This window comes from Globicephala melas, chromosome 2, assembly GCF_963455315.2.
Source record: "Globicephala melas chromosome 2, mGloMel1.2, whole genome shotgun sequence".
Taxonomy (NCBI): Eukaryota; Metazoa; Chordata; class Mammalia; order Artiodactyla; family Delphinidae; genus Globicephala; species Globicephala melas.
In genome coordinates this window covers 27,248,861-27,273,968 of record NC_083315.2, presented here as the reverse complement: position 1 = coordinate 27,273,968, position 25,108 = coordinate 27,248,861, and the positions used below count along the sequence as shown (strand labels likewise).

The window sequence follows — 25,108 nt, the reverse complement described above, 5'->3', positions numbered from 1 at the left end:
ATTCACTGCCGAGGAACAGAATAAAGAAAAAAGAATGAAAAGAAATAAAGACAGCCTAAGAGGCCTCTGGGACAACATTAAATGCAACAACATTTGCATTATAGGGGTCCCAGAAGGAGGAGAGAGAGAAAGGACATGAGAAAATATCTGAAGAGATTATAGTCGAAACTTCCCTAACACGGGAAAGGAAACGGCCACCCAAGTCCAGGAAGTGCGGAGAGTCCCAGGCAGGATAAACCCAAGGAGAAACACACCGAGACACATAGTAATGAAATTGACAAAAATTAAAGACAAAGAAAAATTATTGAAACCAACAGGGAAAAACCGACAAATAACATACAAGGGAACTCCCATAAGGTTAACAGCTGATTTCTCAGCAGAAACTCTACAACCCAGAAGGCAGTGGCATGATATATTTAAAGTCATGAAAGGGAAGAACCTACAACCAAGGTTACTCTACCCGGCAAGGATCTCATTCAGATTCAATGGAGAAATCAAAAGCTTTAGAGACAAGCAAAAGCTAAGAGAATTCAGCACCACCAAACCAGCTCTACAACAAATGCTAAAGGAACTTCTCTAAGTGGGAAACACAAGAGAAGAAAAGGATCTACAAAAAAAACCCCAAAACAATTAAGAAAATGGTCATAGGAACATACATATCGATAATTACCTTAAAAGTGAATGGACTAAATGCTCCAAGCAAAAGACACACGCTCGCTGAATGGATACAAAAACAAGACACATATATATGCTGTCTACAAGAGACCCACTTCAGACCCAGGGACACATAAAGACTGAAAGTGAGGGGATGGAAAAAGATATTCCATGCAAATGGAAATCAAAAGAAAGCTGGAGTAGCAATACTCATATCAGATAAAACAGACTTTGAAATAAAGAATATTACAAGAGACAAAGAAGGACTCTACATAATGATCAAGGGATCAATCCAAGAAGACATAATAATTAGAAATATATATGCACCCAACATAGGAGGACCTCAACACATAAGGCAACTGCTAATTAAAAGAGGAAATCGACAGTAACACAATAATAGTGGGGGACTTTAACACCTCACTTACCCCAACGGACAGATCATCCAAACAGAAAATTAATAAGGAACATGAGCTTAAAATGACACAATAGACCAGATAGATTTAATTGATATTTATAGTACAGTCCATCCAACAGCAGATTACACTTTCTTCTCAAGTGCGCATGCAACATTCTCCAGGATAGATCACATCTTGGGTCACAAATCAAGCCTCAGTAAATTTAAGAAAATTGAAATCATATCAAGCATCTTTTCTGACCACAACGCTATGAGGTTAGAGATCAATTTCAGGGAACAAAACCATAAAAAACACAAACACATGGAGGTTAAACAATATGTTACTAAATAACCAAGAGATCACTGAAGAAATCAAAGAGGAAATCAAAAAATGCCTAGAGAGAAATTACGACGAAAACACAATGAGCCAAAACCTATGAGATGCAGCAAAAGCAGTTCTAAGAAGGAAGTTTATAGCAATACAAGCTTACCTCAGGAAACAAGAAAAATTTCAAAAACACCATCTAACGTTACACCTAAAGGAAACAGCAAAAACAATAGCAAAGATCAATAAAACTAAAAGCTGTTCTTTGAGAAGATAAACAAAATTGACAAACCATTAGCTAGACTCATCAAGAAAAAGAGGGAGAGGACTCAAATCAATAAAATTAGAAATGAAAAGGAGAAGTCACAACAGACACCGCAAAAATACAAAGCATCCTAAGAGACTACTACAAGCAACTCTATGCCAATAAAATGGACAGCCTAGAAGAAACAGACAAATTCTTAGAAAGGTATAACCTTCCAAGACTGAAGCAGGAAGAAAAAGAAAATATCAACAGACCAATCACAAGTAATGAAATTGAAACTGTGATTAAAAATCTTCCAACAAACAGAAGTCCAGGACCAGATGCCTTCACAGGTGAATTCTACCAAACATTTAGAGAAGAGCTAACACCCATCCTTCTCAAACTTCCAATACACTGCAGAGGAAGGAACACTCCCAAACTCATTCTATGAGGCCACCACCACCCTGATAGCAAAACCGGGCAAAGATACTACAAAAAAATAGAATTACAGGCTAGTATCACTGATGAATATAGATGCAAAATTCCTCACAAAATACTAGGAAACAGAATCCAACAACACATTAAAAGGATCATACACCATGATCAAGTGGGATTTATCCCAGGGACGCAAGGATTCCTCAATACATGCAAATCAATCAATGTGATACACCATATTAACAAATTGAAGAATAAAAACCATATGATCATCTCAATAGATGCAGAAAAAGCTTCTGACAAAATTCAACACCCATTTATGATAAAAAAAAACTCTCCAGAAAGTGGGCATAGAGGGAACCTACCTCAACATAATTAAGGCCATATGTGACAAACCTACAGCAAACATCATTCTCAATGGTGAAAACCTGAAAGCATCTCCTCTAAGATCAGGAACAAGACAAGGAAGGATGTCCACTCTCGCCACTATTATTCAACATAGTTTTGGAAGTCCTAGCCATGGCAGTCAGAGAAGTAAAAGAAATAAAAGGAATACAAATTGGAAAAGAAGAAGTAAAACTGTCACTGTTTGTAGATGACATGATACTCTACACAGAGAATCCTAAAGATGCCACCAGAAAACTACTAGAGCTAATCAATGAATCTGGTAAAGTTGCAGGATACAAAATTAATGCACAGAAGTCTCTTGCATTTGTATACACTAAAGATGAAAAATGGCAAAGAGAAATTAAGGAAACACTCCCATTTACCATTGCAACAAAAAGAATAAAATACCCAGGAATAAACCTACCTAGGGAGACAAAAGACCTGTATGCAGGAAACTGTAAGACACTGATGAAAGAAATTAAAAATGACACAAAACTTTAGTTTAGTGGAGGGATATACCATGGAGGGATGGAGGGATATACCATGTTCTTGGAATGGAAGAATCAATATTGTGAAAATGACTATACTACCCAAAGCAATCTACAGATTCAATGCAATCCCTATCAAACTACCAATGGCTTTTTTTTTTTTTTTTACAGAACTAGAATAAAAAATCTTAAAATTTGTACGGAGATACAAAAGACCGTGAATAGCCAAAGCAGTCTTGAGGGAAAAAAACGGAGCTGGAGGAATCAGACTCCCTGACTTCAGACTATACTAAGAAGCTACAGTAATCAAGACTATACGGTACTGGCACAAAAACAGAAATACAGATCAATGAAACAGAATAGAAAGCCCAGAGGCAAACCCACGCACCTATGGTCAACTATTCTATGACAAAGGAGGCAAGGATATACAATGGAGAAAAGACAGTCTCTTCAATAAGTGGTGCTGGGAAAACTGGAGAGCTACATGTAAAAGAATGAAATTAGGACACTCTCTAACACCATACACAAAAATAAACTCAAAATGGATTAGAGACCTAAATGTAAGACTGGACACTTAAAACTCTTAGAGGAAAACATAGGAAGAACACTCTTTGACATAAATCACAGCAAGATCTTTTTTGATGCAGCTCCTAGAGTAAAGGAAATAAAAACAAAAAGAAAGGAGACCTAATGAAACTTAAAAGCTTTTGGAAAGCAAAGGAAACTGCAAACAAGATGAAAAGAAAACCCTCAGAATGGGAGAAAATATTTGCAAACGAATCAACGGACAAAGGATTAATCTCCAAAATATATAAATAGCTCATGCAACTCAATATTAAAGAAACAAACAACCCAATCCAAAAATGGGCAGAAGACCTACATAGACATTTCTCCAAAGAAGATATACAGATGGCCAAGAAGCACATGAAAAGCTGCTCAACATCACTAATTATTAGAGAAATGCAAATCAAAACTACAGTGACATTATCACCTCACACCAGTTAGAATGGGCATCATCAGAAAATCTACGAACAACAAATGCTGGAGAGGGTGTGGAGAAAAGCAAACCCTCTTGAACTGTTGGTGGAAATGTAAATTGATACAGCCACAATGGAGAACAGTATGGAGGTTCCTTAAAAAACTAAAAATAGAATTACCATATGACCCAGCAATCCCACTACTAGGCATATACCTAGAGAAAACCATAATTCAAAAAGACACATGCACCCCAATGTGCATTGCAGCACTATTTACAATAGCCAGGTCATGGAAGCAACCTAAATGCCCGTCGACAGACAAATGGATAAAGAAGATGTGGTGCACATATACAATGGAGTATTACTCAGCCATAAAAAGGAACGAAATCTGTAGAGACGTGGAGGGATCTAGAGACTGTCATACAGAGTGAAGTCAGTCAGAAAGAGAAAAACAAATACTGTATATTAACGCATATATGTGGAGCCTAGAAAAATGGTACAGATGAACCAGTTTGCAGGGAAGAAATAGAGACACAGATGTGGAGAACAAACGTATGGACACCAAGGTGCGAATGTGGCAGAGGGGTATGGAGTGACGTGACGAACTGGGAGATTGGGATTGACATATGTACACCAATATGTATAAAATGGATAACTAATAAGAACCTGCTGTATAAAAAATAATATTTTATAATAAACTATAATGGAAAAAAGTCTGAAAAAGAATCTATAGCTATATCTGAATCACTTTGCTGTACACCAGAAACTAACACAACATTGTAAATCAACTATACTTCAATTAAAAAAAAAATTTATGCAAGAGCTTAAAGTAACTAACTCTTTGTATGTCTAAAGAATTCAGAGATTATAAATAGGTTATAAGTTGACATTGTCTTTACAAAATTATATCACCTCCAACTTAGCATGATCAAATGGAATTACTTTTCACTTAAAGTCAAATCCACCTCCTGACAAGCCTGATAAATTCATGTAATCCCAGCCAACTTTTTTTTTTTCAGCAGGGGGGGTTGGGGGGTGTATATGTATTTGTGTGCACTGTGTGTATGCATATATATATATTAATAGACTTCATTAATATAAAGTCTCATATGATAAAATTCACAACTTTAAAGATACAACCCAATGGATTCTGACAAAGGTATCACGATACGGAAGGTGCCGCCACCCCCAGAAGGTTCCCCGCAGGTGATCCCTGCTGTGCTCCTGGACTCACCAGCCTCTGGCACTAGAGCATCGCCATTTCTAGGGCTTCAAGTAAATGAACCTGTTCCACAGGTGTTCCTTTGTGCCCCTAACTTCACTTAGCACAATGCTTTGCGACTCACGGATATTGAGTGTATCAGTATTTTGGTCCCCTTTATGGCTGAGCAGCATTTCACTGTGTGGATATTTCACAGTATTTCCCTGTGTGGACACCACGTGGGTGGAAATGAGGCTGGCTCAAGTTCTGTGTGGACCGATGCTTTCACTTCTCTTGGGTAAACGCTCAGGAGTAGGACCACCGGGCTTTACAGGCAGTGCAGGTTAGCACTGGAAGATACCACAGACCCGTTTCTGTGCTCATAGCGCCTGCACCACAGGGACCGGGGTGGGGGGTTCCATGAGAAGCTCAAGGCCTGTGTCGCCCCCGAGACCTGCCTCTCCTGAACCCACAGCTCACACTGTCCACAGGGCCCGTTTGCAGTTAACTATGTACTGCAGCACAACACACATTTAGTGGCCTATTACAGCCCCTGGTATAGAAAAGGCATTTGTAAAATCTGTGAATGCATAAACCTTATAAAGCCACCTCTCTTCCAGTATGCCTGCCTTTCCTGCTGAATCACAGGGTGGATTTTCTAAAAACAGGGTCAATCCTACTGGGGTTGAACCCACTGCACCAAACAGAGAACTCCATAGGCACCCAACAGAGGATTGTTGGCTGAAACGACACTTATCCCTAAACAGCACAGTGGGGTTGGGCGAAGGCGAGGGAATTACCAGGCCTGACCTTTTTCATAGATCTGCTGCTTGTCTTCCGGGGAAAGAGAGTTGACCTTTTGCTTCAGTTTTTCTGCTTCCAGCTGCATTTGTTTCTCGGAATACTTGTCGTCTGGTTTCATTGATAAAGTCAACTTATGCTGATTATTCTGCAACAAAAAAGCCAAATTAAAACAAGATTTTATCATGTCCAGCACCAAGCCAGCCTCGCCCGTTTCACACAGTCACGACGACAGAACTCGCCCCGAAGGGCTGTGTGCGGAAAGCCTGTGCGCCACACGCAATCCTTGAGGTCCACACGCAATCCTCGAGGTCCATGTGCTCTGCGGGGACCACGTACTCCACACAGGCCGGTGCTGTGACATGACCACTGTGGTTACTACGTCTTAACCACAAACGCGTTGACATTCAACATTCCCTTTACACGTTGGTTGTACAAAGAAACCGCTTGCACTTTTTAATATTATAAACCTTTGGCTTTAGTCTAAATCGAAAATAACGTACAATGAAGTAATTTAATTTTTACCTAGTCTTCATTATACTGTTAACTTCTCAAAGGCTGGGACTAAATTCTGCACTCAGTATTTTTATAAATTATGAGGACAAAACAGATGTTGCCCTAACGTGAAAATAAATGTTAGGTGACTTAATGTGCCCGATTTACGCAGCCACTAGAAACACACGCACGCAAAAGGTTCACCTGTGACACTACACAGAGTGGGAGAAGTACAGCACGACAAGCACCTCATGCAAAATAACTCGTAACTCAAGAGAGACTGCTGGCTGAATGGTCCCAAATGCTGGTGCACAGGAACGTGGCTCCCACTCATGGCAGGACGGTGTCGTTCCCCCACCCCCCGGGGAAAGGGAGGTAGATGACATTCTGTCCTATTAATGACCATCCACCAAGGAACACACACCAAGCACAAAAGCCCACAAATCTGTGGAGACAAACAAGCGAGCACCAGAAGACGCCTTGGTAAAAACAACCAGAACATTTACACTTTTAGGCGACTCTTCTCGTATTCTATATATCCTATTACCAAAACACGACAAAAACACAGGCAGATGTTTTGTTATACACATACCTACACAATTCACATGTAAAAAAACACATGCACATATTCATATAAAAACCAACCTGCCTAAGAATCTGGAAAATTGAATTTTTAAAGCTAATATGACCATTTACAATTTTAATTAGTAAGTAAGAAATTATGTCACCTATTAGCAGAAATGGACTTACACAATGTAAATTATATTCCTAATGTTCCCTTCATTGTTATAAAATTCCACTTCAAAACTACAGATATAAATCCTCCAAGTTTCTTACCTTAAAATACTGTTTTACTTTTTCTTGCAAAAATTTTGGATTTTCCTCCAGGCACTTCCGGAACTGGGCCACCTGACTCCCGAGCTTGAGGAGCTCCACGGGGTCCCCGTCGTGATTCCAGCAGGAAGCTACGTACTGCAACGGGGGTCACAACATGTGGCACGTTACCTGTGAACTCTGCGTCGGTTCAGCCAACATCCAAGCCTGCCTTTTCATTAAGACTCAGTTTCTATATTTAAAAATATCACAGATGACTGTTCATGACAAAAATTAAGTCATTCTTTGGCTAGAAGAAGGAAAACTAAACTCATTTTATGTGAGTTTTTTTCCTAACAAATTAAAAAGCACAGGTTCAAAAATTACTTTTTGGAAAATATAATTACTAATAGTTATCATAAATCCCTATCCGTTTAAAGCACTCTGCATAAATCTATTAAAAAATAAGACATCGGAAAGCTAATGAATTAAGCTAGTAAAAAGACAAGCAACGTATTACTAAAATTAACAGTAATTTTATATCCGATCTGAAACACCGTTAACTTTCAAGGTTCAAATGAAAGGTGCTGTGAATAACAATCTGTATTTTCGAGAACCACTAATTATAAAGGTAACAAAAAAAGAGAAATGAGGCATTTGAGCAATACACACAGACGTCAGGGCGAGTCCAAAGCTGACAGACTGGTGCTTCATCTGTATCTCAATTTTATGAAGTAAGGCTTCGATTCGATCATCTTCAAATCCTTTCCTATAGAAACACCAAGAACTCAGATGTTAAGAAATCCATGTTTCTGAACAAGGCAGCTCCCATGAAGGAGTATGTGTTCTGTGACGTAAAGTGCCCCCTACACTCAGGAGGGGGCACTTCAGCCCAGCCCCAGACACCTCACGTACTCGATGATGTCATCCAGTGTCCTATCCACGAGGTCCTGGACTGTCCGAATGTCCTTCTCTGCGATACCCTGCAGGCCCACGCTGAAGTAGGCCTCCCGTGTGCAGCCATTGTACCTGGGATACAAAAGCAGGTAATGCGTTAGAATCTGTACAGCCTCCATCACTCGTTTATAAGATGCTTTACTGAGATCAAATCCTCTACAGGACACAGGCAAGGACTCCCCCATGAGAAAGCCAGTAAAGCAGCATCCTCGGGTATTTGCTGCTCAGATACAACTAGTCACATTTACATTCATGTCCTTTTAACATTTCTAAAAATCACAATTTAAATTTTAGATTTAAAGCAGAATAAATCTAGAGAGTTTTAACAAAATCTTAAGATTTCAAAGAATATTTAATGGCCTGATTTTTAAAACAGGCAGCAGTATGCCATTCTGAGATCTTGGAAGAGCTACCTTGTTGGGTTTTGTTTGGGTTTTTTTGCCAAATGTCCCCTGCAGGGGACACAAACAGCTTGTCCTGGAACCATAGCTGGGGCGGGAAGAGGGCCGTCCTGTGACTATGGAATGTGGAGCATCTACACCCCTGATCCCCGCCCATGAGCTGCCAGTTGTGACAACCTAAAATGTGTCCAGACATTGTGAGATGTCAAAATTGCCCCTATCGTGGACTAATGATCTGATCTGATAATAAAACGTACCCAACGTCAGGGGAAAAGTCTGTGCCGAGTCCAGATTCAATGAGGGCTTTGTAGAAGGGCGAGTTGGGGCCACTGATCAAGAGTGAAGACAGAAGGCTCAACGTGAAGGCTTCAAATGTGTCAGTGATGCTTCATTTATAAACACGGGAGGGGGGAGAAAAAAAGGGAAACGGTTGGCCCTTATAAATGTTTTCAAAATTATTAAAATCACTAATAAATTGACACTTATTTCCCCCAAAAACTGAAATTCTACTAGAAATTCTTGCATTTCAACTTCTATTTTAACAGTTACACGGGTAAAGAGAGTATTTTTTGATATTCAAAGCTCTCATATGCTGGGATTCTGGGGCTCCCAAACCCTGAGGCTAACAGAGCTGCACATCGCACGCTATCATACAACAGGGTGCCCAGCACTCTGACATGCACTGTTTCAGTATAACCGCACCGCCCACACGCAGATGAGAGACACACAGGAAACGGGGCCATTCGGTCAGGCTGTGCAGCTGCAGAGGGCAGACACAGACAGGACCCCTTCCTGCCCACACACCCTGCGGGCCCAGGCCTCTGGGATTAGTCTCGTGTGAACAAATGTTCTTTCAAGGCCACAGTTCACAGTGCTCTTCTCACACACAGAGGCATCCCCGACCCCCAACACTAAACCCAAACCATCCCAGACGTTGTTAAAAACACCCCACAGCTAACACTGCTGGACTCCTGAATTCTTACTGTCCACTCACTTACGCCCAAGTGGAGCGTCCCCCGCCCCCGACCTCCCAGCTACCCCGTCCCCACTGGGTCAGCAGCGTGAGCACACTCACTCTGGCAGGAGGAAGCTGACACTGATGGTCGTCTGCTCTGAGGAGCCCGCGGCCAGCGAGTCCGGGGCACACGTGATCTGGAACTCCCTCTGGAAGAGGACAGAGCGTGTGTGAAGGGGTTCAACCAAGCACAGGTTACCTGATGTATAAAACGGTCCACAGGATACTTTTCACTAGATTAACTTTCCTCCCAAACAAGTAACTGCTCTTCAGGCTTGAGAAGCTGTTACGTACACAGCACAGTCCACGGCATCTGAAAACCCTATTAACATATGCCCGTGCCTCCGTAGCATGTATCTCACAGGCCTGGTGACACTTATGACTCTGGACCCGGCACTTACAGGCTTATCCCAAGGCTTCTGGGCTGGCACTGTGGTATGTGGCTTGATTCTCTGAAATTTACTCAGTGCTTCTTCATGAATTTGTTTCAGATGCTGTTCTAGCGGAAAATTACCATAAGTGAAGAACCTGAAATTTTGAGAGAATACCTTAGTTTATTTTAGGTTAAAAGATTAGAAATCAACACAGACGGCTTTGTATGAACTGGAGGGTGTGCAGGACATGACAGCCGATAACAAGCCAATTTCCAGGCTGAAGTGAACTTCACACAGGAACACCTTTTTTCACTTAATTTAACCACAAACACTGAAGAGGCTTTTGCTCTTTTTACAAGATATGGTTCAAACAAAACACAAACTGTACAAAAGGTATTAATTAAATGTACTCTGGCAAAAATTGCTCTTCATTTTGAATCTACTATTAAAGGTGTTTCAAAAACCAAATAAGTTGCACATTAACATACTTAAGACCTTAGCTACAGTAACACAATAATCCACCTAAGACTACCAAACAAAATTTAATTCACAAACTTCAAATTTAGGCTACAAGTTTCAGGTCACACATGTTTTTAAGACAACATATTATTCATCGGGGATAAAGAAGACAATGACAGACTTCATCTTTGTAACAGAATGCTGTGTGAGCTACGCTTAAGGGCTAGGGAAGTAGCATCCTCAAGATCCCGTCACATCTCCCACTCGGAATATAGAATGTGATAATCCAGGGCAACAAGCACCCCCGGTGCCATCTAAACACAGTCTCTATATGCCCGTCTGCATTTAGCTCCAGAACTCCCCGAAAAAAGGCCAGCTATGGACTGGGGGCAGGATGAGCCTGGATTTGGGGCTGGGGCAGAAATCAGTGAAGTTACTGAAGACTAAAGACCTTCAGAAAGACAGGATGACTGTCAAGGAACTTCCTTAGGCCACAGTGGGGCAAATTTGAGCATTAAAAAAATTTATTTTAATTTCACTTGATCACACCTTAAATATACACATATATGAAAACGTTTCCATGAGGTTGTAATAATATTTTAAAAAATGAAATAATTCAAACAAGACTAAAAAAAAGTCCTTTCTGTCGTCACTGGAGGAGTGCCAGCCCCCAAAACTGGACAGCCAAGGGAAACCTCACTCCCACTGCCCACCCACCGCCTTTCCCGAGAGAACAGTACTTCAGGGTAAATTCTTCTTTACAGAAACCCAGCCAATAAATATAGAAGAAATTACAGAATTCTTTAGAAAATTTGCAAATCCTATCACAGGAACTGCTCCAGGCAACAATTATCACTGAACATGAGAGCCACTCCCAGGCCGTGAGGAGTGTGAATATTCTTGGGGCCAGCACGCCACCCCAGCAGACGGCCTGGGTCCGCAGGGGGAGCGGGCTTTCAGTGGAGCGAGGTCGCCATCACCATCCCACCAGCCCTGGCATCCCCGCTGGGTGCCGCAGGCATGCAGGCATCACCTACGAGGGTGCAGGCAGTCTATGGACCCACGTCCAGCTCTCAGGAAACGCAGAAGCACGTCCGCCAATACCAGAGAAGCGGCGAGACACCCCAGAAGGCGAGAAAGTCAAGAGGGGGCCTGGCCTAACGTCTTCAACTGGTCCATGAGAATGAGGAGGGGGCATTGTCCCACTAGAAAGGGTGCTTAGGAGACACGGCAGGGAAAGGCAGTTTGTGGGCCTCCTCTGATCAAACATTTCAGGGACAACTGGAAAATCAATTTGGGCTGAGGTATAGGTGGTTTTAATCAGTTTTAATCAATTATTTTTTATTTTGTTAAACGTGAAAATGCTATTATCTTATGTAAAAGAACATCCTCGAACATATCTGCATGTATCTACGTATACCTATGTACACGTCCAAAGGATGAAGCTACGTGCTAAGTGTACAGAGTTCGTTGTTCTACTCTTTACACTCTCCTGGATGCTTTAGACTTTTCATAATTTAAATTTTAAAATTTTGCACTTAAAATAATCTTGCAAGTATGACTTTACATGAACGCTTAATGTATTTGCAAACACGGCTATTAGCGTTTTATTATTAACAGTATCTTACACAAGCAATCTAATAGGAAGTAAATCTCTGAGGTTTACTGATGCAGCTGCCACTTTGGGGGCACCTCTCCAGGGCCCATGTCAGCCTGCAAGGAGGACCTGCCAGCCTCCCCTGTCACCCCCTCAGCACAAAGCTGAGCTGCAGAGGAGGCAGGCGGGCAGGCCAGGCCCTCACCTTGCTGGGCGTGTGAGAGTTACCGCTGCAGACCCGAAGGAGTGTCTAAACGCACACATTATTAAGCAAACCTTTCCAAGCCGAACTGGAGAAAAGCATGACAGTGCAAGGAAAGCAAACACCTGGCACCGAGCTTCACAAGGCAGTCACCTGGCGTTGCTGGGGTGGTAGTGTGTGGCGTGGAACTGTCTGAGCTGCTCCCACGTGAGGTCCGGGATGCACAAGGGGTCCCCTCCAGAGACCACTGAGTATGTGTGGTCGGGAAGCAGGTGGCTCTGAACGTGCTGCGAGAACATCCTCTCGTTATCTGTCTTCAAGTAAAAGTACACGTGTACGTGAAAACCAACGCAGGCACTGTTCGTGTAATTCAACAAATGAGCCACGTCCTGGGAGCACACCCACCAACATCCCGCAAGGACAACTGTTCTCGTGGTACATGAGGACGCCCACCGATGCATCTTTCAGCCATGAAGTGATGTTAATTAAGCTATGTATGGTTTTTTCAGGCGTGGTGCTACCGCACACTTTTAAGCCCTACAGTAAAGTGTACACATAACTTTTACACGCACCGGGAGCCAAAAAACCCCGCGACCCGCCTTACTGAGACATTCCCTTTATGCAGTGGTCTTTACCAATAACTTGATATGTAATTAGATCTGTAAACTCCACCATACACTCGGGCAAGAGAGAGTGGAAAAGACACGGTCTCGGGATCGTCAGAAACGCGGTCTTCACCTGGCTGACGCCCTGCAGGTCACAGGTCACAGTGGCTCCCACACCACAGCTGGGAACTGCTGTCCAGCTCACCGTCCTGCGGTCCCTGCTCACAGCACTGTGCCCGCTAATTCCAGTTCTCATAGTGAGAAAACTGGGACATGGCATGACGCCAACTAGCTACCGAGCCTATTTGTACTTCAACACTTTATACAGTAAGATAATTTAGCCCAACATGAAAAAGGAAAACACTCACAAACGCTCCCTTCATTTCGTTAAAGACGACTCCTTTAAAGACCAGCGGCGTCTGGGGGTCATTGGGATCCTCATGTTCTAGTCGCCATCCTTCCTGCCTAAAGAGTAGCAAACAATTACATGGGGACGGTGACTCTATCACTAAGGTAAAGATCAATTAACCAATCACAACATACCAGAAATCCAGTTCCCGTAAGCAGGGAAAGAAGGCTGCGTCCAAATACACGGATAGGAGGTTCCGGAAGTCCTTGGGGTTTTGTGTGGAAAATGGGTACAGGGTGTAATCACTAGCTGGACACAATGAAGAGGGCGATTTTAAATACAGCAGTAGTTCCCGCAGGACTCCTCCACCTCAGCCCCGTCTCAGCCTCACGGCAGGCCTGACCTGGCAGGGGCACAGAGGCAGCAGCGCCCACTCTGGGGGGCAGGTCTGGCGCCGGGGTCACCGCGGGCCCAGAGGACGGCCTGGCCCACGGAGCGCCCACTGTGTGTGCCCAGCCGCCCCCGTCGCCAGTCCGTCACTGCCCAGCTTCCTGCAGTCACCACCCAGACACCAGCACCATCACCGCTAACCTAAGCTCCAGAGGCCGAGCTTTATAACATTACTTCCCAAAGAAAATGGCTGTCACCTTTTCCAGACAAAACTCAGACACATTTTTCCTAAAACTCCAGGTTTTATAATCAACCACAATTTGGCTTTCCCAAATGATTAAGCTTCTAACGTCCTCCAGACAGGGAATGGGAAATCTACCCCAGTCTCCTGAGTGCCAACACCCCACCCCCTCCCGCCATCTCAGAAACTGCGGGAAGGCAGGGCTGTGTCCCGAGACCGCGTCTCACCCGTGAAGGCGTTCATGAACGTAGACAGCGACCTGTTCAGCATCTTGAAGAAGGGGTCCCGGCAGGGGTACCTCTGAGAGCCGCACAGGACCGTGTGCTCCAGGACGTGCGGGGCACCGCTGCTGTCCATGGGGGTGGTGCGGAACTGCACACTGCGGGGACAGGGTCCACACCTGGTCAGCCACCGCCTGGCCGTGGGGAGCGGAGGAGGGAAACTCCTCTACTCTCCCTGTTAAACTGCTGAAGGTGCAGGAGATGCTCCAAGCAGAGCATCCGGATCGTGACCTCAGGACGCAGCACACACCTGAACAGGTTATTTCTGTCCTCTCTGGCCAGGTGCAAGTGCTGTGCTCCCGTGCTGTCATGGCTGAGTTTCACGGCGGTCAGGGACAGCTCAGGAACAGATGTTACCTGAACCAACAAGGAAAACAGGAAGAACTCAACTCGGCTGGGAAGGCATCCAGGGCTGCAGGACCAGCTCACCTGCCTGAGGCTAAGGCAGTACTGGCAGGAACCACCACGTCCAGAGCCCACAGACCAGGAAGACAGGACCCGGGGCTGAGTACAAGGCACACCTTCTCTCCTCAATGCTCACTGTTGGCTAGGGATTTCTTGACTGCGCCACAGGTAACGCTGGGAAGCAAGCATTCCCACCCCATCAGGGTGATGAGACAGTTTGCTAAGACCACAGAGCCTGGATTGAGACCCCTTCCGTCACACCAGGCTGCCCCGAAGGAGATCAGGCTTTCGCCTGGAATGTCTGTGGTGTCTCTTGCACACTTCATCTCCGGGGGTGCTCAGAACAGCCCTGCCAGGAGGTAAACACGGGGATGGACCTGAGCCTGGGGCAGCTGAAGGATGCTCTTGGGACTAAACTTTGCTTCTACTGGTTTGAGTTCCTGGGTGAGCTGGGGCTATCACCAGTTACTTGTTCCTAGTGGGAGGGTCCATGAGGGTACAGATCACTCCCCACAGAGGCAAACCCGTTCTCACCCCTGGTAGAGGTTGTGTGTGCGGGCGTGCTTCCGTAACTTCCACTGTCCTTGGTACTAAAGCAAATGTGTCAAGGCCCCTCTCCTTCAACCGCAGCACCGCATCATCGTAACCACCACACAGCCGTGAGAGTGACTTGTCTTCGCTGACAACTTACTGGCAGGGCAGAGATTAGAACTCGGGTGTCCTGAGCCTGCTCTGGGGGGCCCTGCCACAAAAGCTATGTGCTTCAAGTGCTCTACTGATGCCCACGTAAGCTATACCTATGAAATCACTTGTCTCAAAATCATTTACACCTCAGAGTTCACAACTATACTTTATAAGATGCGATCAATGAATTTAAAACCAGTCTGCCTCATAAACAGCTTTCACAGTAACTGTTTCTAAAAAGCATGACAGCTTATCATAAACTAAGTTTCTGATAGCTTATCATAAGTAAGTTTCTACAAAACTTGAAACATAAAGGAAAAGAATCAGCCTCTGAACAAGGCATTATTAACCACAACTGTATTAGAAATCCCAAGTCCCCTGAGAAGTCTTTAGGGGCCTCACAAAAGGCCCCTAAACGGGAGTCTTTAGGGGCTCTCTCCCACAGCCATGAACCCCTCTAAGTGGCTCAAAGCTCCTGGACCCTGCCTTGAACACTCCCTGCCCCTGCGCTGGGCCCGCTCCCACTTCCTGGAGACAGATGGCAGCTCTCCTCTCATGCTCTACAAACCCGTCCCCACCCAGCGCCCAGCAGCCCCCTCTCCTGCGTCTTCCTCTTGCTCTCTGCACCTCAGCAAGCTGTTCCTTGTCCTGAAGCTGCACACGTGTCCTTCTGACTGTGAGCTGCTTGCTTTTGTTTTCATTAGAGTGTCAAGCACAGTGTGACACCAGCAACCAGTCAATTATATGATGTGCATTGTTTTCAGTTATAGCATTAAAGAAAAAAACAATGTGAAAGTTTAAACCAAACAAAGCAATAACAAAATAAAATCCATTTTTACATAAACTTAAGTACCTATAGGCCCACAATCTCTTTTCTATAATCCTGAAACCCAAGTGGCTCAAAACCAGAAAGATTTTGCCCAAGTTTGGAGCAAACTCAGCCGATGGTGAAACTTGACCTGAATAGATGTGGGGCCTTCAGTCTTCATTACCGGTCACGACTGATGCAGAAACAAAAATGAGTTCATTTACTTTCTGAGCTCTGAAAAGATGTTAGACGTCTAGGGATTCAGGGAAGGCGTTAGGGATTTGTACTCATTTAAGAGTCAGAAAATCCCTTCATTTGCAAAACTACGCTCCTTTGAGCACCTGCTGTGAAACAGGAGGAAGCCAGGGCCTGGAGACAAAGATGAAAACCCCTGCGGTCTCTGCTCTGGGACCTGACACAGGAAGAGCACACAGGACCTACCTGGCTGACAGTGAAGCCATGGATCTTCTCTCCGACCCGGTACCGCAGCAGCGCCCTCTCACAGGCCATGGTGCTCGCCCACCTCCATGCTCCGAGGCTGGCGGTGCTATGTTTAAGGAAAATAATCAAAGTTACATGATTTGCAGGGAGATTGGCTAACATAATTCAGCAACATAATGAAAACGTTGTCATGGGATAAAGAATTCAAAGAAAAATGAAAACCTGCATCTTCTAAACAAACACATTCCAGGAAATTTCCATTAAAGTTCTTTCAGTTTTATCTCAACTCATGCAACGTCAACTAATAAATAAATGCTGAAAACCTTTTATTTGTACATGTCCATAAATAACTATAATACAATTACGACACCCACTTCCCTTGTGTAAAAAACAACTCATGTCAAAATCACAGTATGCCAATAAACTGAGTCTACAATAAAGTCCCATTACGTACCTACCAAATGGGTGAAAACCAGGAAGTCTAGTTATTACCAGGGAGTCACACACAGCCACTGGGTGTGCACACTGAATGGAGACTGCGGAAGAGCACTGGCCTTATTCAGATTAGCAGTTCATTCCCCTGGATGTATGTGCCCTGGAGACCTGCGCTCATGCCCTGGCGCGCGCGCGCCCGTACGCGCATGCACACACACACACCCACACCCACACCCACCCACCCACCCACCCACCCACACACCCACATACACCATTCCCAAGAGCCCCAAACCCCAGCGGCCCAGATGTCCAGCAACAGAGAACACATAAATTGTGGACTATTTAGTTGATAAACTTAGTCCTAAGAATTAATGGACTACAACTACATGTATCAAAGATGTGGGCACATGATGCTAAACCAAAAAAAATTACAAAGGACAGACACAATATTAGTCTAAACAGGTACTGTTCAATCAGGTAACGCTATAGCGTGGGAGTATTGATGGATGGTAAAAACACAAAGAAAAATAAGGAGGTTATTTCTGTAAACCAGAAGGGCAATTTCATTTAAGAGGGAGGAGAATTATGATGTATGACGGGTAAGGAGCAATCTTAAACTGGGTAATGGTGACACAGCTTATTTTTAAATAATTTTTGTCTCACCTGCATTATACGTTTTATGGTGTTTTCTACATTAACGGTGTATCCCAAAAATATTTCTTTTATATAAGATAAGCACACAATACACTGACTCATTCAATATCAGGCAATAGTACGGGGATGTTCTATAAACAACCAACATTTCCCTCCCCGATTTAGCCACTCTTAGAATTATGAGATAGAGGATTTTAACCCAAAACACCAATAAGGGCAGCCCAACAACAGACACCCCCCTGCTCCCTCCCCTGGGCTAACAGCAACTAAACTCCACCACAAACTCAACAAGATTCTGTGAATTAGCGTGACACTAAACAACTCATCTTTCTTTAAAACGTAAAATGTTGCAATATTTTACAAACTCAACAAGATTCTGTGAATTAGCATGAAACTAAACAATTCATCTTTGTTTAAAAAGTAAAATATTGTCCTATTTTACAAACTCAAAAGACATGATACTTATTCATGGTTTGCAGCTAAACACACTCTTTTTCCATAAACCTTCTCATTAAACACAATGCTCCTCCACTCCCGGAGGCGCCACTCTCATCAAGGCCGCAGGTAAGTAAGCGCAGGTGCGGAGCCTGAGGCCTCCCTGCCCACAACTACACACAGGGGAATGGAGCTAACGCCTAATGAGACCCGTAACTGCCGCCTACTTTCATTCTCGCGTTAAAATCCACACCAACGACAGTCTTCACCTCAAAAGCCCCGACAGCCTGCACGCAGGGCCACCGCTCTGGGAGGCCCGGAGTGAGAGGGGTCAGGCCGGGTCCTCCACGGCTGTACCCCAGTCTTTCCTGGCTGCAGCACCCCAACCCTGGTAACTGGACAGGAACTCCCTTCCTCTGGGGGAGGCGACTGGAAGGGATGCTCTGCCATCCCGACGGGCTCTCGGAGCGAGAGGTCCCGGGCGAGGGGCCCCGGGGTGCACGAGCCACCAGACGAGGGGGCCGGGGGTGCAGGAGGCCGCAGCAGAGGAGTCCCGAGGCGGAGGGACCCCGGGAGCCCCAGAACAAGGAGGTGAGGTGCGGCACCCCGGACCAGAGAGAGACCCCGAGGCCTCCAGCACCCGCCCGCCCGCCGGGCTCCCGGCGCCCTCGCCGCCCACCTTCCCTCCCCGCTTCACTTTCCCTTCCGTTTCCTCGCTCCCCATAAACTTCCCCCTCTCCTCCCCCCCGCCGCCTCTCACCGGCCGTTCAGCCTCCGCAGCAAAACCCTGGCTGTGCACCCGCTGCGCCACATGGCTTGTGACCGGCGCACCGCCGGCCGTGACCCCACTTAACCCGACGCACGGCGCGGGGCGGGACGAGCCGGCCGCCACCGTATTGGTCAGTGCGCAAGGCGACGGCTCCTTCAATAGGCTGGCGAGGAAGGGGGCGGGCCCCGCTAGGCTGGGCGGGACTCGAGGGCGGGGAGGGCGAGGCGACGGAGAGGCGGGGCTGAGAGCCACGGGCAGGCGTAGGGAGGGGCGGGCGTGTGCAGGGGAGGGGCGGGCGTGTGCAGGGGAGGGGCGGACTTACGCTGAGCCAGGTGAATTGCGTGGTCCTCTGGCCACAGGTGGGCGCTGGTCTCCGGAATGGAGGTTGTGCGTACTCAGGCGTCCGTTAGCAGGTCTCGGGCAGTGAAGTCAGAAGGGCGTCCAGCTTCAGGCTCCTTTCGGGTGTCCTAGCCCCGGGCTGTGTAGCTTCGTGGATAAGGTTCGAGGACTGCATCACCTGCTTTCCACGGCCACAATTCCACGATGTCATGCTCTTACTTACGAACGGTCCCAACCAGAATACCCACAGCAAACCGCAGGGCAGCTCCCCACCGGCATTTCGTGCCTGGGGGGACTACACACGTGGCCTACTCGAACCTAAGGGAGTGGCTCCAGGAGGGCAGAGCATGAGTGGGTGGGCCGGCAGGCGGCTGTGGGCTGTCAAGGGCATTTGGGATTAAACACACCTGGGCACGGTATGGGAGGGACTTGGAAGAAGGCAGGACCCGAGTCCGACCTCAGAGCTTTTGTTTCCTCCATTCTCTGGACTTCCGCATCCCACCCACCCCCTCCCCCATCCCGGGACTTCAAAGGGACTCATATCTCCCTGACCTTTCCTCCAGGTTCTAAAGAAAGAACGCTAAGTAGCCAGGTGCAATTGATTTGAACACGAAACGCGTTGACAGCAACGTAAAGGGTAATAAGGCAAGGAAAAGTCACCAAAGCCTACAAAAACCTCTCCACGATGCAGAGGAGTCTGCAGTTAACCACTTATTCAGAGGAGAATCCAGCTGAACCAGGACAAACAAGGGTAATGATGAGAAGGTACGGACACAAACATACTCCGTGCAAATACCTTTCCTCTGATGAGAATTTGGGTGATAAATGTTAGACCCACAACATCTCTGTGATCTTGGGGGAGACAGTTGGGTGTTATTAACCCTGATGTGATTGTGCAGGAAACTGAGGCACTGGAAGGTTCTAGAATTTTGATCTCTGAAGAATAAATGCTACATAAATCCAGTAATTGCCACTTAGTAGAATGTTTCCACAGGATAAACCTCACTGATGGCTGACCCACACATACACACTAAGAATTTATACATAATTATGTTTAGCAGCACCAACATAATATTAACATTCATATGTAATCTCAATTTACATTAACACAAATCTTTGCAAGGTAGAAAAGAAACATCAAAAATTGTCTATGCAATATCTTGTTACAAAAACAAATCCTATGTTATAATGAAACGTTGTGTTAGTAAGATTAGCAAGTGAGCATTCTCAGAATAGACTGTGCCTGGGACATAGAAAGGCAATCAAGCGAATGTCGGAGTGTCATGTGTAGAATTGTGTCTCCCCAAAAAGATATGTTGAAGTCTGAACCCCCAGAACCTCAGAATGTGGCCTCATTCAGAAATAGGGTTTGTACTGAGGTAAACGAGTTAAAATGATAATCCAATATGACTGGTGTCCTTTTAAAAGGGGATAGTTAAGCACCTTGACACACACAGGAAAAGACCACGTGAAGATGAAGGCAAAGATTGAGGTGATGCTTCTACAAGCCAAGGTACCTAAGGATTACCAGCAACACCAGAAGCTGGGAGAGAGCTATGAACAGATTCTCCCTCACAGCCTCAAAATGAACCAATCTGCCAATACCTTGATCTCCAAATTCTGGACTCCGGAATGATGAGACAGTAAATTTCTGCTGTGCTAAGCCACCCAGTTTGTGGTACTTTGTTACAAATCCCTAGCAAACTAATACCAAGATGTCATGGTTCTTTTACCTCCAGAAGAAAAATATGAAGTAGTTTAACTGAATATGTTGTTTTCAGGATTTCATGTCATCGATAAAATGCATGCTTTTGCAAATTCCTTATTTCTGAATCCTTCATAAACAGCAATCAAGTGATGACTGCTGGAAATGCAAAGTAAGTGTCTCCAAAGTTGGCATGAAGGAAAGGTATAAAATGTTAACGGACTCAGTGCTGATAACATGAAATAAGGGGAAACAGCCTCAGACTAAAACCCAAACTGCAATCCTAGCACTCTTTTATTTTTTTTCACTCAATAAATGTTTATTCTGTGTCACCTGTTTGCAGCCACTGAATATTTCTACCGATAAGTTTGCATAAAGCATTTCATCTTTCTGTTGAGCTTGTAAAACCGGGATTGTCTGTAGAGAAAGAGGTCCCAATTTTCTCTCAGTTGACTTTCAACCCTAAGGTCCTATAGTTTTGTCATCTTAGGTCTTAATTTTGACGTTGGTCACACACTGACTTCAGTCTTCTGTTTTGTCTGTTTAAAATGACCCATTCAGAAATTCACATAATTTCGCAGATTTTGATTTCATTTCTACTTCTAGGTACATTCCCTGATGTCCACCTCTGATGCACATCACCTCTTCCCCTGAAATTAGTTTAACTTTGGGTGTTTTAAGTAGTTGTTTTAGAAAACCTAAGATGTTGTTGAGATTCCTCTTGGCTAAAATCCTTAATAATAATACTTAAAAAAAAAACTTTACAAATTTACATATAACTATGGGACAAAAAGGCCAGGATTAATGGTTAAGAAAAGGTACATTAAAATAACAATGAGATATTATCTATCAAATGTAACAGTTTGATAAAACTCAAGGCTAGTGAGGTCTGTGAAATTACAGGGATCAGGTATTTTTATGCTCTGGGAGCTATACTATATATATTTACCTTTTGGAAAGCACTTTGGCATCATTTATGCATATTTTAAATGCATGTACTCATTCACCAGAAATTTCACTTCATGAAAATTACCCTACAGCTATATTCTCACATGGGCACAATGATGTATAAATAATGTTCCCTCAGCACTTTCTGACTACAACAAATATTGAACAACATACAAGTCTACCAAGAGGGGTTTTCTTAAATAAAATGTAACACATTTATATAATTAAATACTACACAGATAGTAGAAATAGTGATATGTATTATCTTTCATATATCTATATCTACATCTATGTCTATCTATCCAGCACAAATTAGTAAAAAAAAAAAAAAAATCCGGATGCACGCTGAAGCTCTCACTTGAGTGGGGAAAATACACTTGCATTTGAGTGGAATGAGTCAAAAAGGAGATCTTAATTTTGAACCTAATATAACACTTTAGCAAAAGGCATTTAACAAAGACCTAAATAAAGGGCAAGGGGTTCTGTTTCCATGGACAGGAAGCTCAGTATGATAAGGATGTCATTCCCCTCCAAAAATGCAATGCAATTCTGATAAAAATCCCAACAGATTAGGAGCACAAGGTGATCCTAAGACAGAGATGAAGGAGAAAAGACTAAAGAACAGGCAAAGCAATTTTGAAGCACAGTGTGGGAAACTTATTTTAGCAGGAATTTTAAAAAGTCTTATCAAGGACTTTTAGACTTATTAAGTCTACAAAGCTATAGCAAATAAGATAGTGTGTATTAACACAGAGGGAGAGAGAGGCAAAGAGGCTGAAAGAATCTAGAAAAAGCCAGGAATAGACACCTAGGGCACTGGAGAACAGATTCAATAAATCTTGTAAATTACATGGGAAAAAAGTGGAATTGCTACTTCAAATCACTTTGTACATACCTCAAGGCCACAATGATATTATACTTCTTCTAAGGGCTTAAAAGTTTTACTTTTCTCACTTATGCTTTTAATACATGTAGTTTGAATTTTGTTTCTGCTCCCTGTAATAGAAAAATCCTGAAGATTAAAATGCCCGCAGAATGAGTCATTAGGTTGGCCCCCTGACTCATGGTACAATTTTAAGTTGGAGTCGAGGCAGAGGAAGGACCTTCCCTCCCACCCCATCGTCCTCAGCATGCAAGCACTGATGCCTGAAATACCGCAGTGGGAGAAAATTATGTGCCAAATTCAGCAAAATGCTTGAAATGCAACACCCATTTTCTTAAAATCACACTGAGAGTGAATGACTTTTCTTGACCATGTGTAAGGAACATGACTGACAGGGGATACAGAAAGAATGTCAAAGGATATGGGCAAAGGGTTCATCGCCAGGTGGAAATGAGAAAATGAAGAGGGAAAAAAATATAACCTAGAAACTTCCAAAGACAACATTTATTCTCTTCAAATGTTTCTTTTCTAAGGGTAGCCATTACTCAACTTTTAATCATTTTATATGTTTCAGATGTTTTAACAGCAACTCAAAAGCTACTGTTTCCTTGTGAACGATTTGTTAACTTGTAAAACTAAACCACGGTTTACTCAGTTGGTTACAACACAGAACCATCCAGTTCAAGGCTCCATGTCTGACCTTTTTTCTGCTCCATGGTCATGAATTACTTGCTTTATGTGATAAATCATTTTACAATACTTGTAACACTTTATAATAATTTTGTAATCGCTTTCCAAGGTAGGAGTGCAATGTGTTCATAATCACTCTCTTGTTGGATAAAATTTTTTTGAGCTCCTAGGACAGGCTGCATACTTTTCTGCTGCTAAATTTTGGGTAAATTTTTACAAATTACCTCTTCAGGCAGAGATTAAAGACATGACCCCTACTTTTATGGGATCTTTGGTCTAGCTGGGCTAAAATCAGGGTGTCAGCAGGGGCGTGTTTCTTCTGGAGGCTTTGGGGAGAATCCTTTTTCTTGCCTGTTCCAGCTTCTAGAGGATGCCCACATTCCTTGACTCATGGCACCTTCTTTTCAACTTCAAAGGCAGCAATGGCTGGTCCAAGTCTTTCTTCCGATGCCATTTCTCTGGATCTGATGCTTCTGCCTCCCTTTTCCCTATCTAAAGACCCTTGTAATTACACTGGGCCCACCCAGACAATCCAAAATAATCTCCTTATTTTAAGGTCATCTGATTGACAACCTTAATTCCCCTTTGCCACAAATCACAACAGACTCACAGGTTCCAGGGATTGGGAAGTGGCATGTTTTGGGGCCATTATGCTACCTACTACAATGTTAAAATAAATCACCTCCTATATTATGAAATGCCAGAAGTCTTTAAAAAAAAATTTAGTTGTAAAAATTAATGTCTTACTAATCTGTTGTTGATATGTGAGAACAAAATTGTCGGGTTTCTATTCCTAAAAAGAGGCAGTCTGTTGATATCCATTCACTTTTTTGTTTTTCCACGGAGCTTCTTTCCTGACTTTATTTACTGGTCAAAATCATTATTTCATGAAACAAATGTGAAGTTTATTCCAAAATTGTTGTTTTTCTCAGCAAAACATTCTACAATATTCTACCTTACTTGTATGAAGGGGGAACTTTAACACACCAGAAATAGAAAAAAATATATTGTAATTGAATTTTCACACATCACTTTTTGGAGCTTTGACACAAATATCTGTCAGAGAAAGAATAGATGAGTACTATTGCAGGTAGGAGGATGGAAAAGAATACACATGATAGCATTTATACAACATTTTAATGTATTATTGTTTGTGTCAGTGAAATAAATATTCATTAGTGAGATGGCTTTTTACTGGAAACAAGCCAGAGGCAACAGCATACTTATACAATAAAAAGCTCAATGGGGGAAAAGCTGTTTTTAATTAATTCTCAATTGGTCCTGTTTTAAACTCAGAGACCATATCATCATTCAAATAGATTGATTTCAACAGATCTCTTAACGTACTAATCATTAAAATTACTTTTGTATCAATAATATTGATAATGTTATCTATATTATCAATTGGGGAACTGATAATTATCAAATATTAAATAATATCAAATTTGGGGAATACTGATAATATTCCCAGAGTGGGAAGAGCAGAACTGGTCTTATTTCTATTGTGAGGGTCTTGAGGGCACCTGACTTTGAAAATACAAAGTTGGGAAGGACTACATTCCAATGTGAAATCCACGTCCAAGGAGAGAGAGAACTAAGGTTCAGTGACTGGAGCAGAAAGAAGTTGGTCAGAGGCAAAGCACAGGCTGCTGAGGGATTTTGGCACGTCCTTCTCCACTGTGCTGCTTCCCCGCAAGTGTATGGTGTGCAGGGGGGGAATCTGGTCCTAAGAGATAAGCTGGAAGCCGATTCTGTCTGCTGTGACTCATGGGCCCATTGCTACCCTTGTGTTCTTGTCCAATGTATTTCTAGGGAAACTAAAAGTTG

At 43.7% G+C, this 25,108-nt stretch overlaps 1 protein-coding gene across 2 annotated transcripts in view; it reads right to left on the bottom strand.

Annotated features, from left to right (window-relative positions):
* PITRM1 (pitrilysin metallopeptidase 1) overlaps positions 1-18,796 on the bottom strand; it is a 31,494-nt gene extending 12,698 nt beyond the window's left edge. For both annotated transcript variants that reach the window (XR_004043989.2, XM_030878320.2), the window contains exons 1-14: positions 18,708-18,796; positions 16,424-16,529; positions 14,336-14,442; positions 14,032-14,183; positions 13,368-13,482; positions 13,193-13,289; positions 12,373-12,533; positions 9,989-10,115; positions 9,648-9,736; positions 8,830-8,958; positions 8,130-8,243; positions 7,887-7,983; positions 7,239-7,373; positions 5,916-6,054 (exon numbers count right to left, since the gene is read on the bottom strand). Coding sequence is in view for 1 of the 2 variants with exons in the window: in XM_030878320.2 (XP_030734180.2) it covers positions 5,916-6,054; positions 7,239-7,373; positions 7,887-7,983; positions 8,130-8,243; positions 8,830-8,958; positions 9,648-9,736; positions 9,989-10,115; positions 12,373-12,533; positions 13,193-13,289; positions 13,368-13,482; positions 14,032-14,183; positions 14,336-14,442; positions 16,424-16,529; positions 18,708-18,760 (1,621 nt within the window). In the remaining variant the exon portion in view is untranslated. The remainder of the gene's footprint in view (positions 1-5,915; positions 6,055-7,238; positions 7,374-7,886; positions 7,984-8,129; positions 8,244-8,829; positions 8,959-9,647; positions 9,737-9,988; positions 10,116-12,372; positions 12,534-13,192; positions 13,290-13,367; positions 13,483-14,031; positions 14,184-14,335; positions 14,443-16,423; positions 16,530-18,707) is intronic.
* Positions 18,797-25,108: the final 6,312 nt, after the last annotated feature.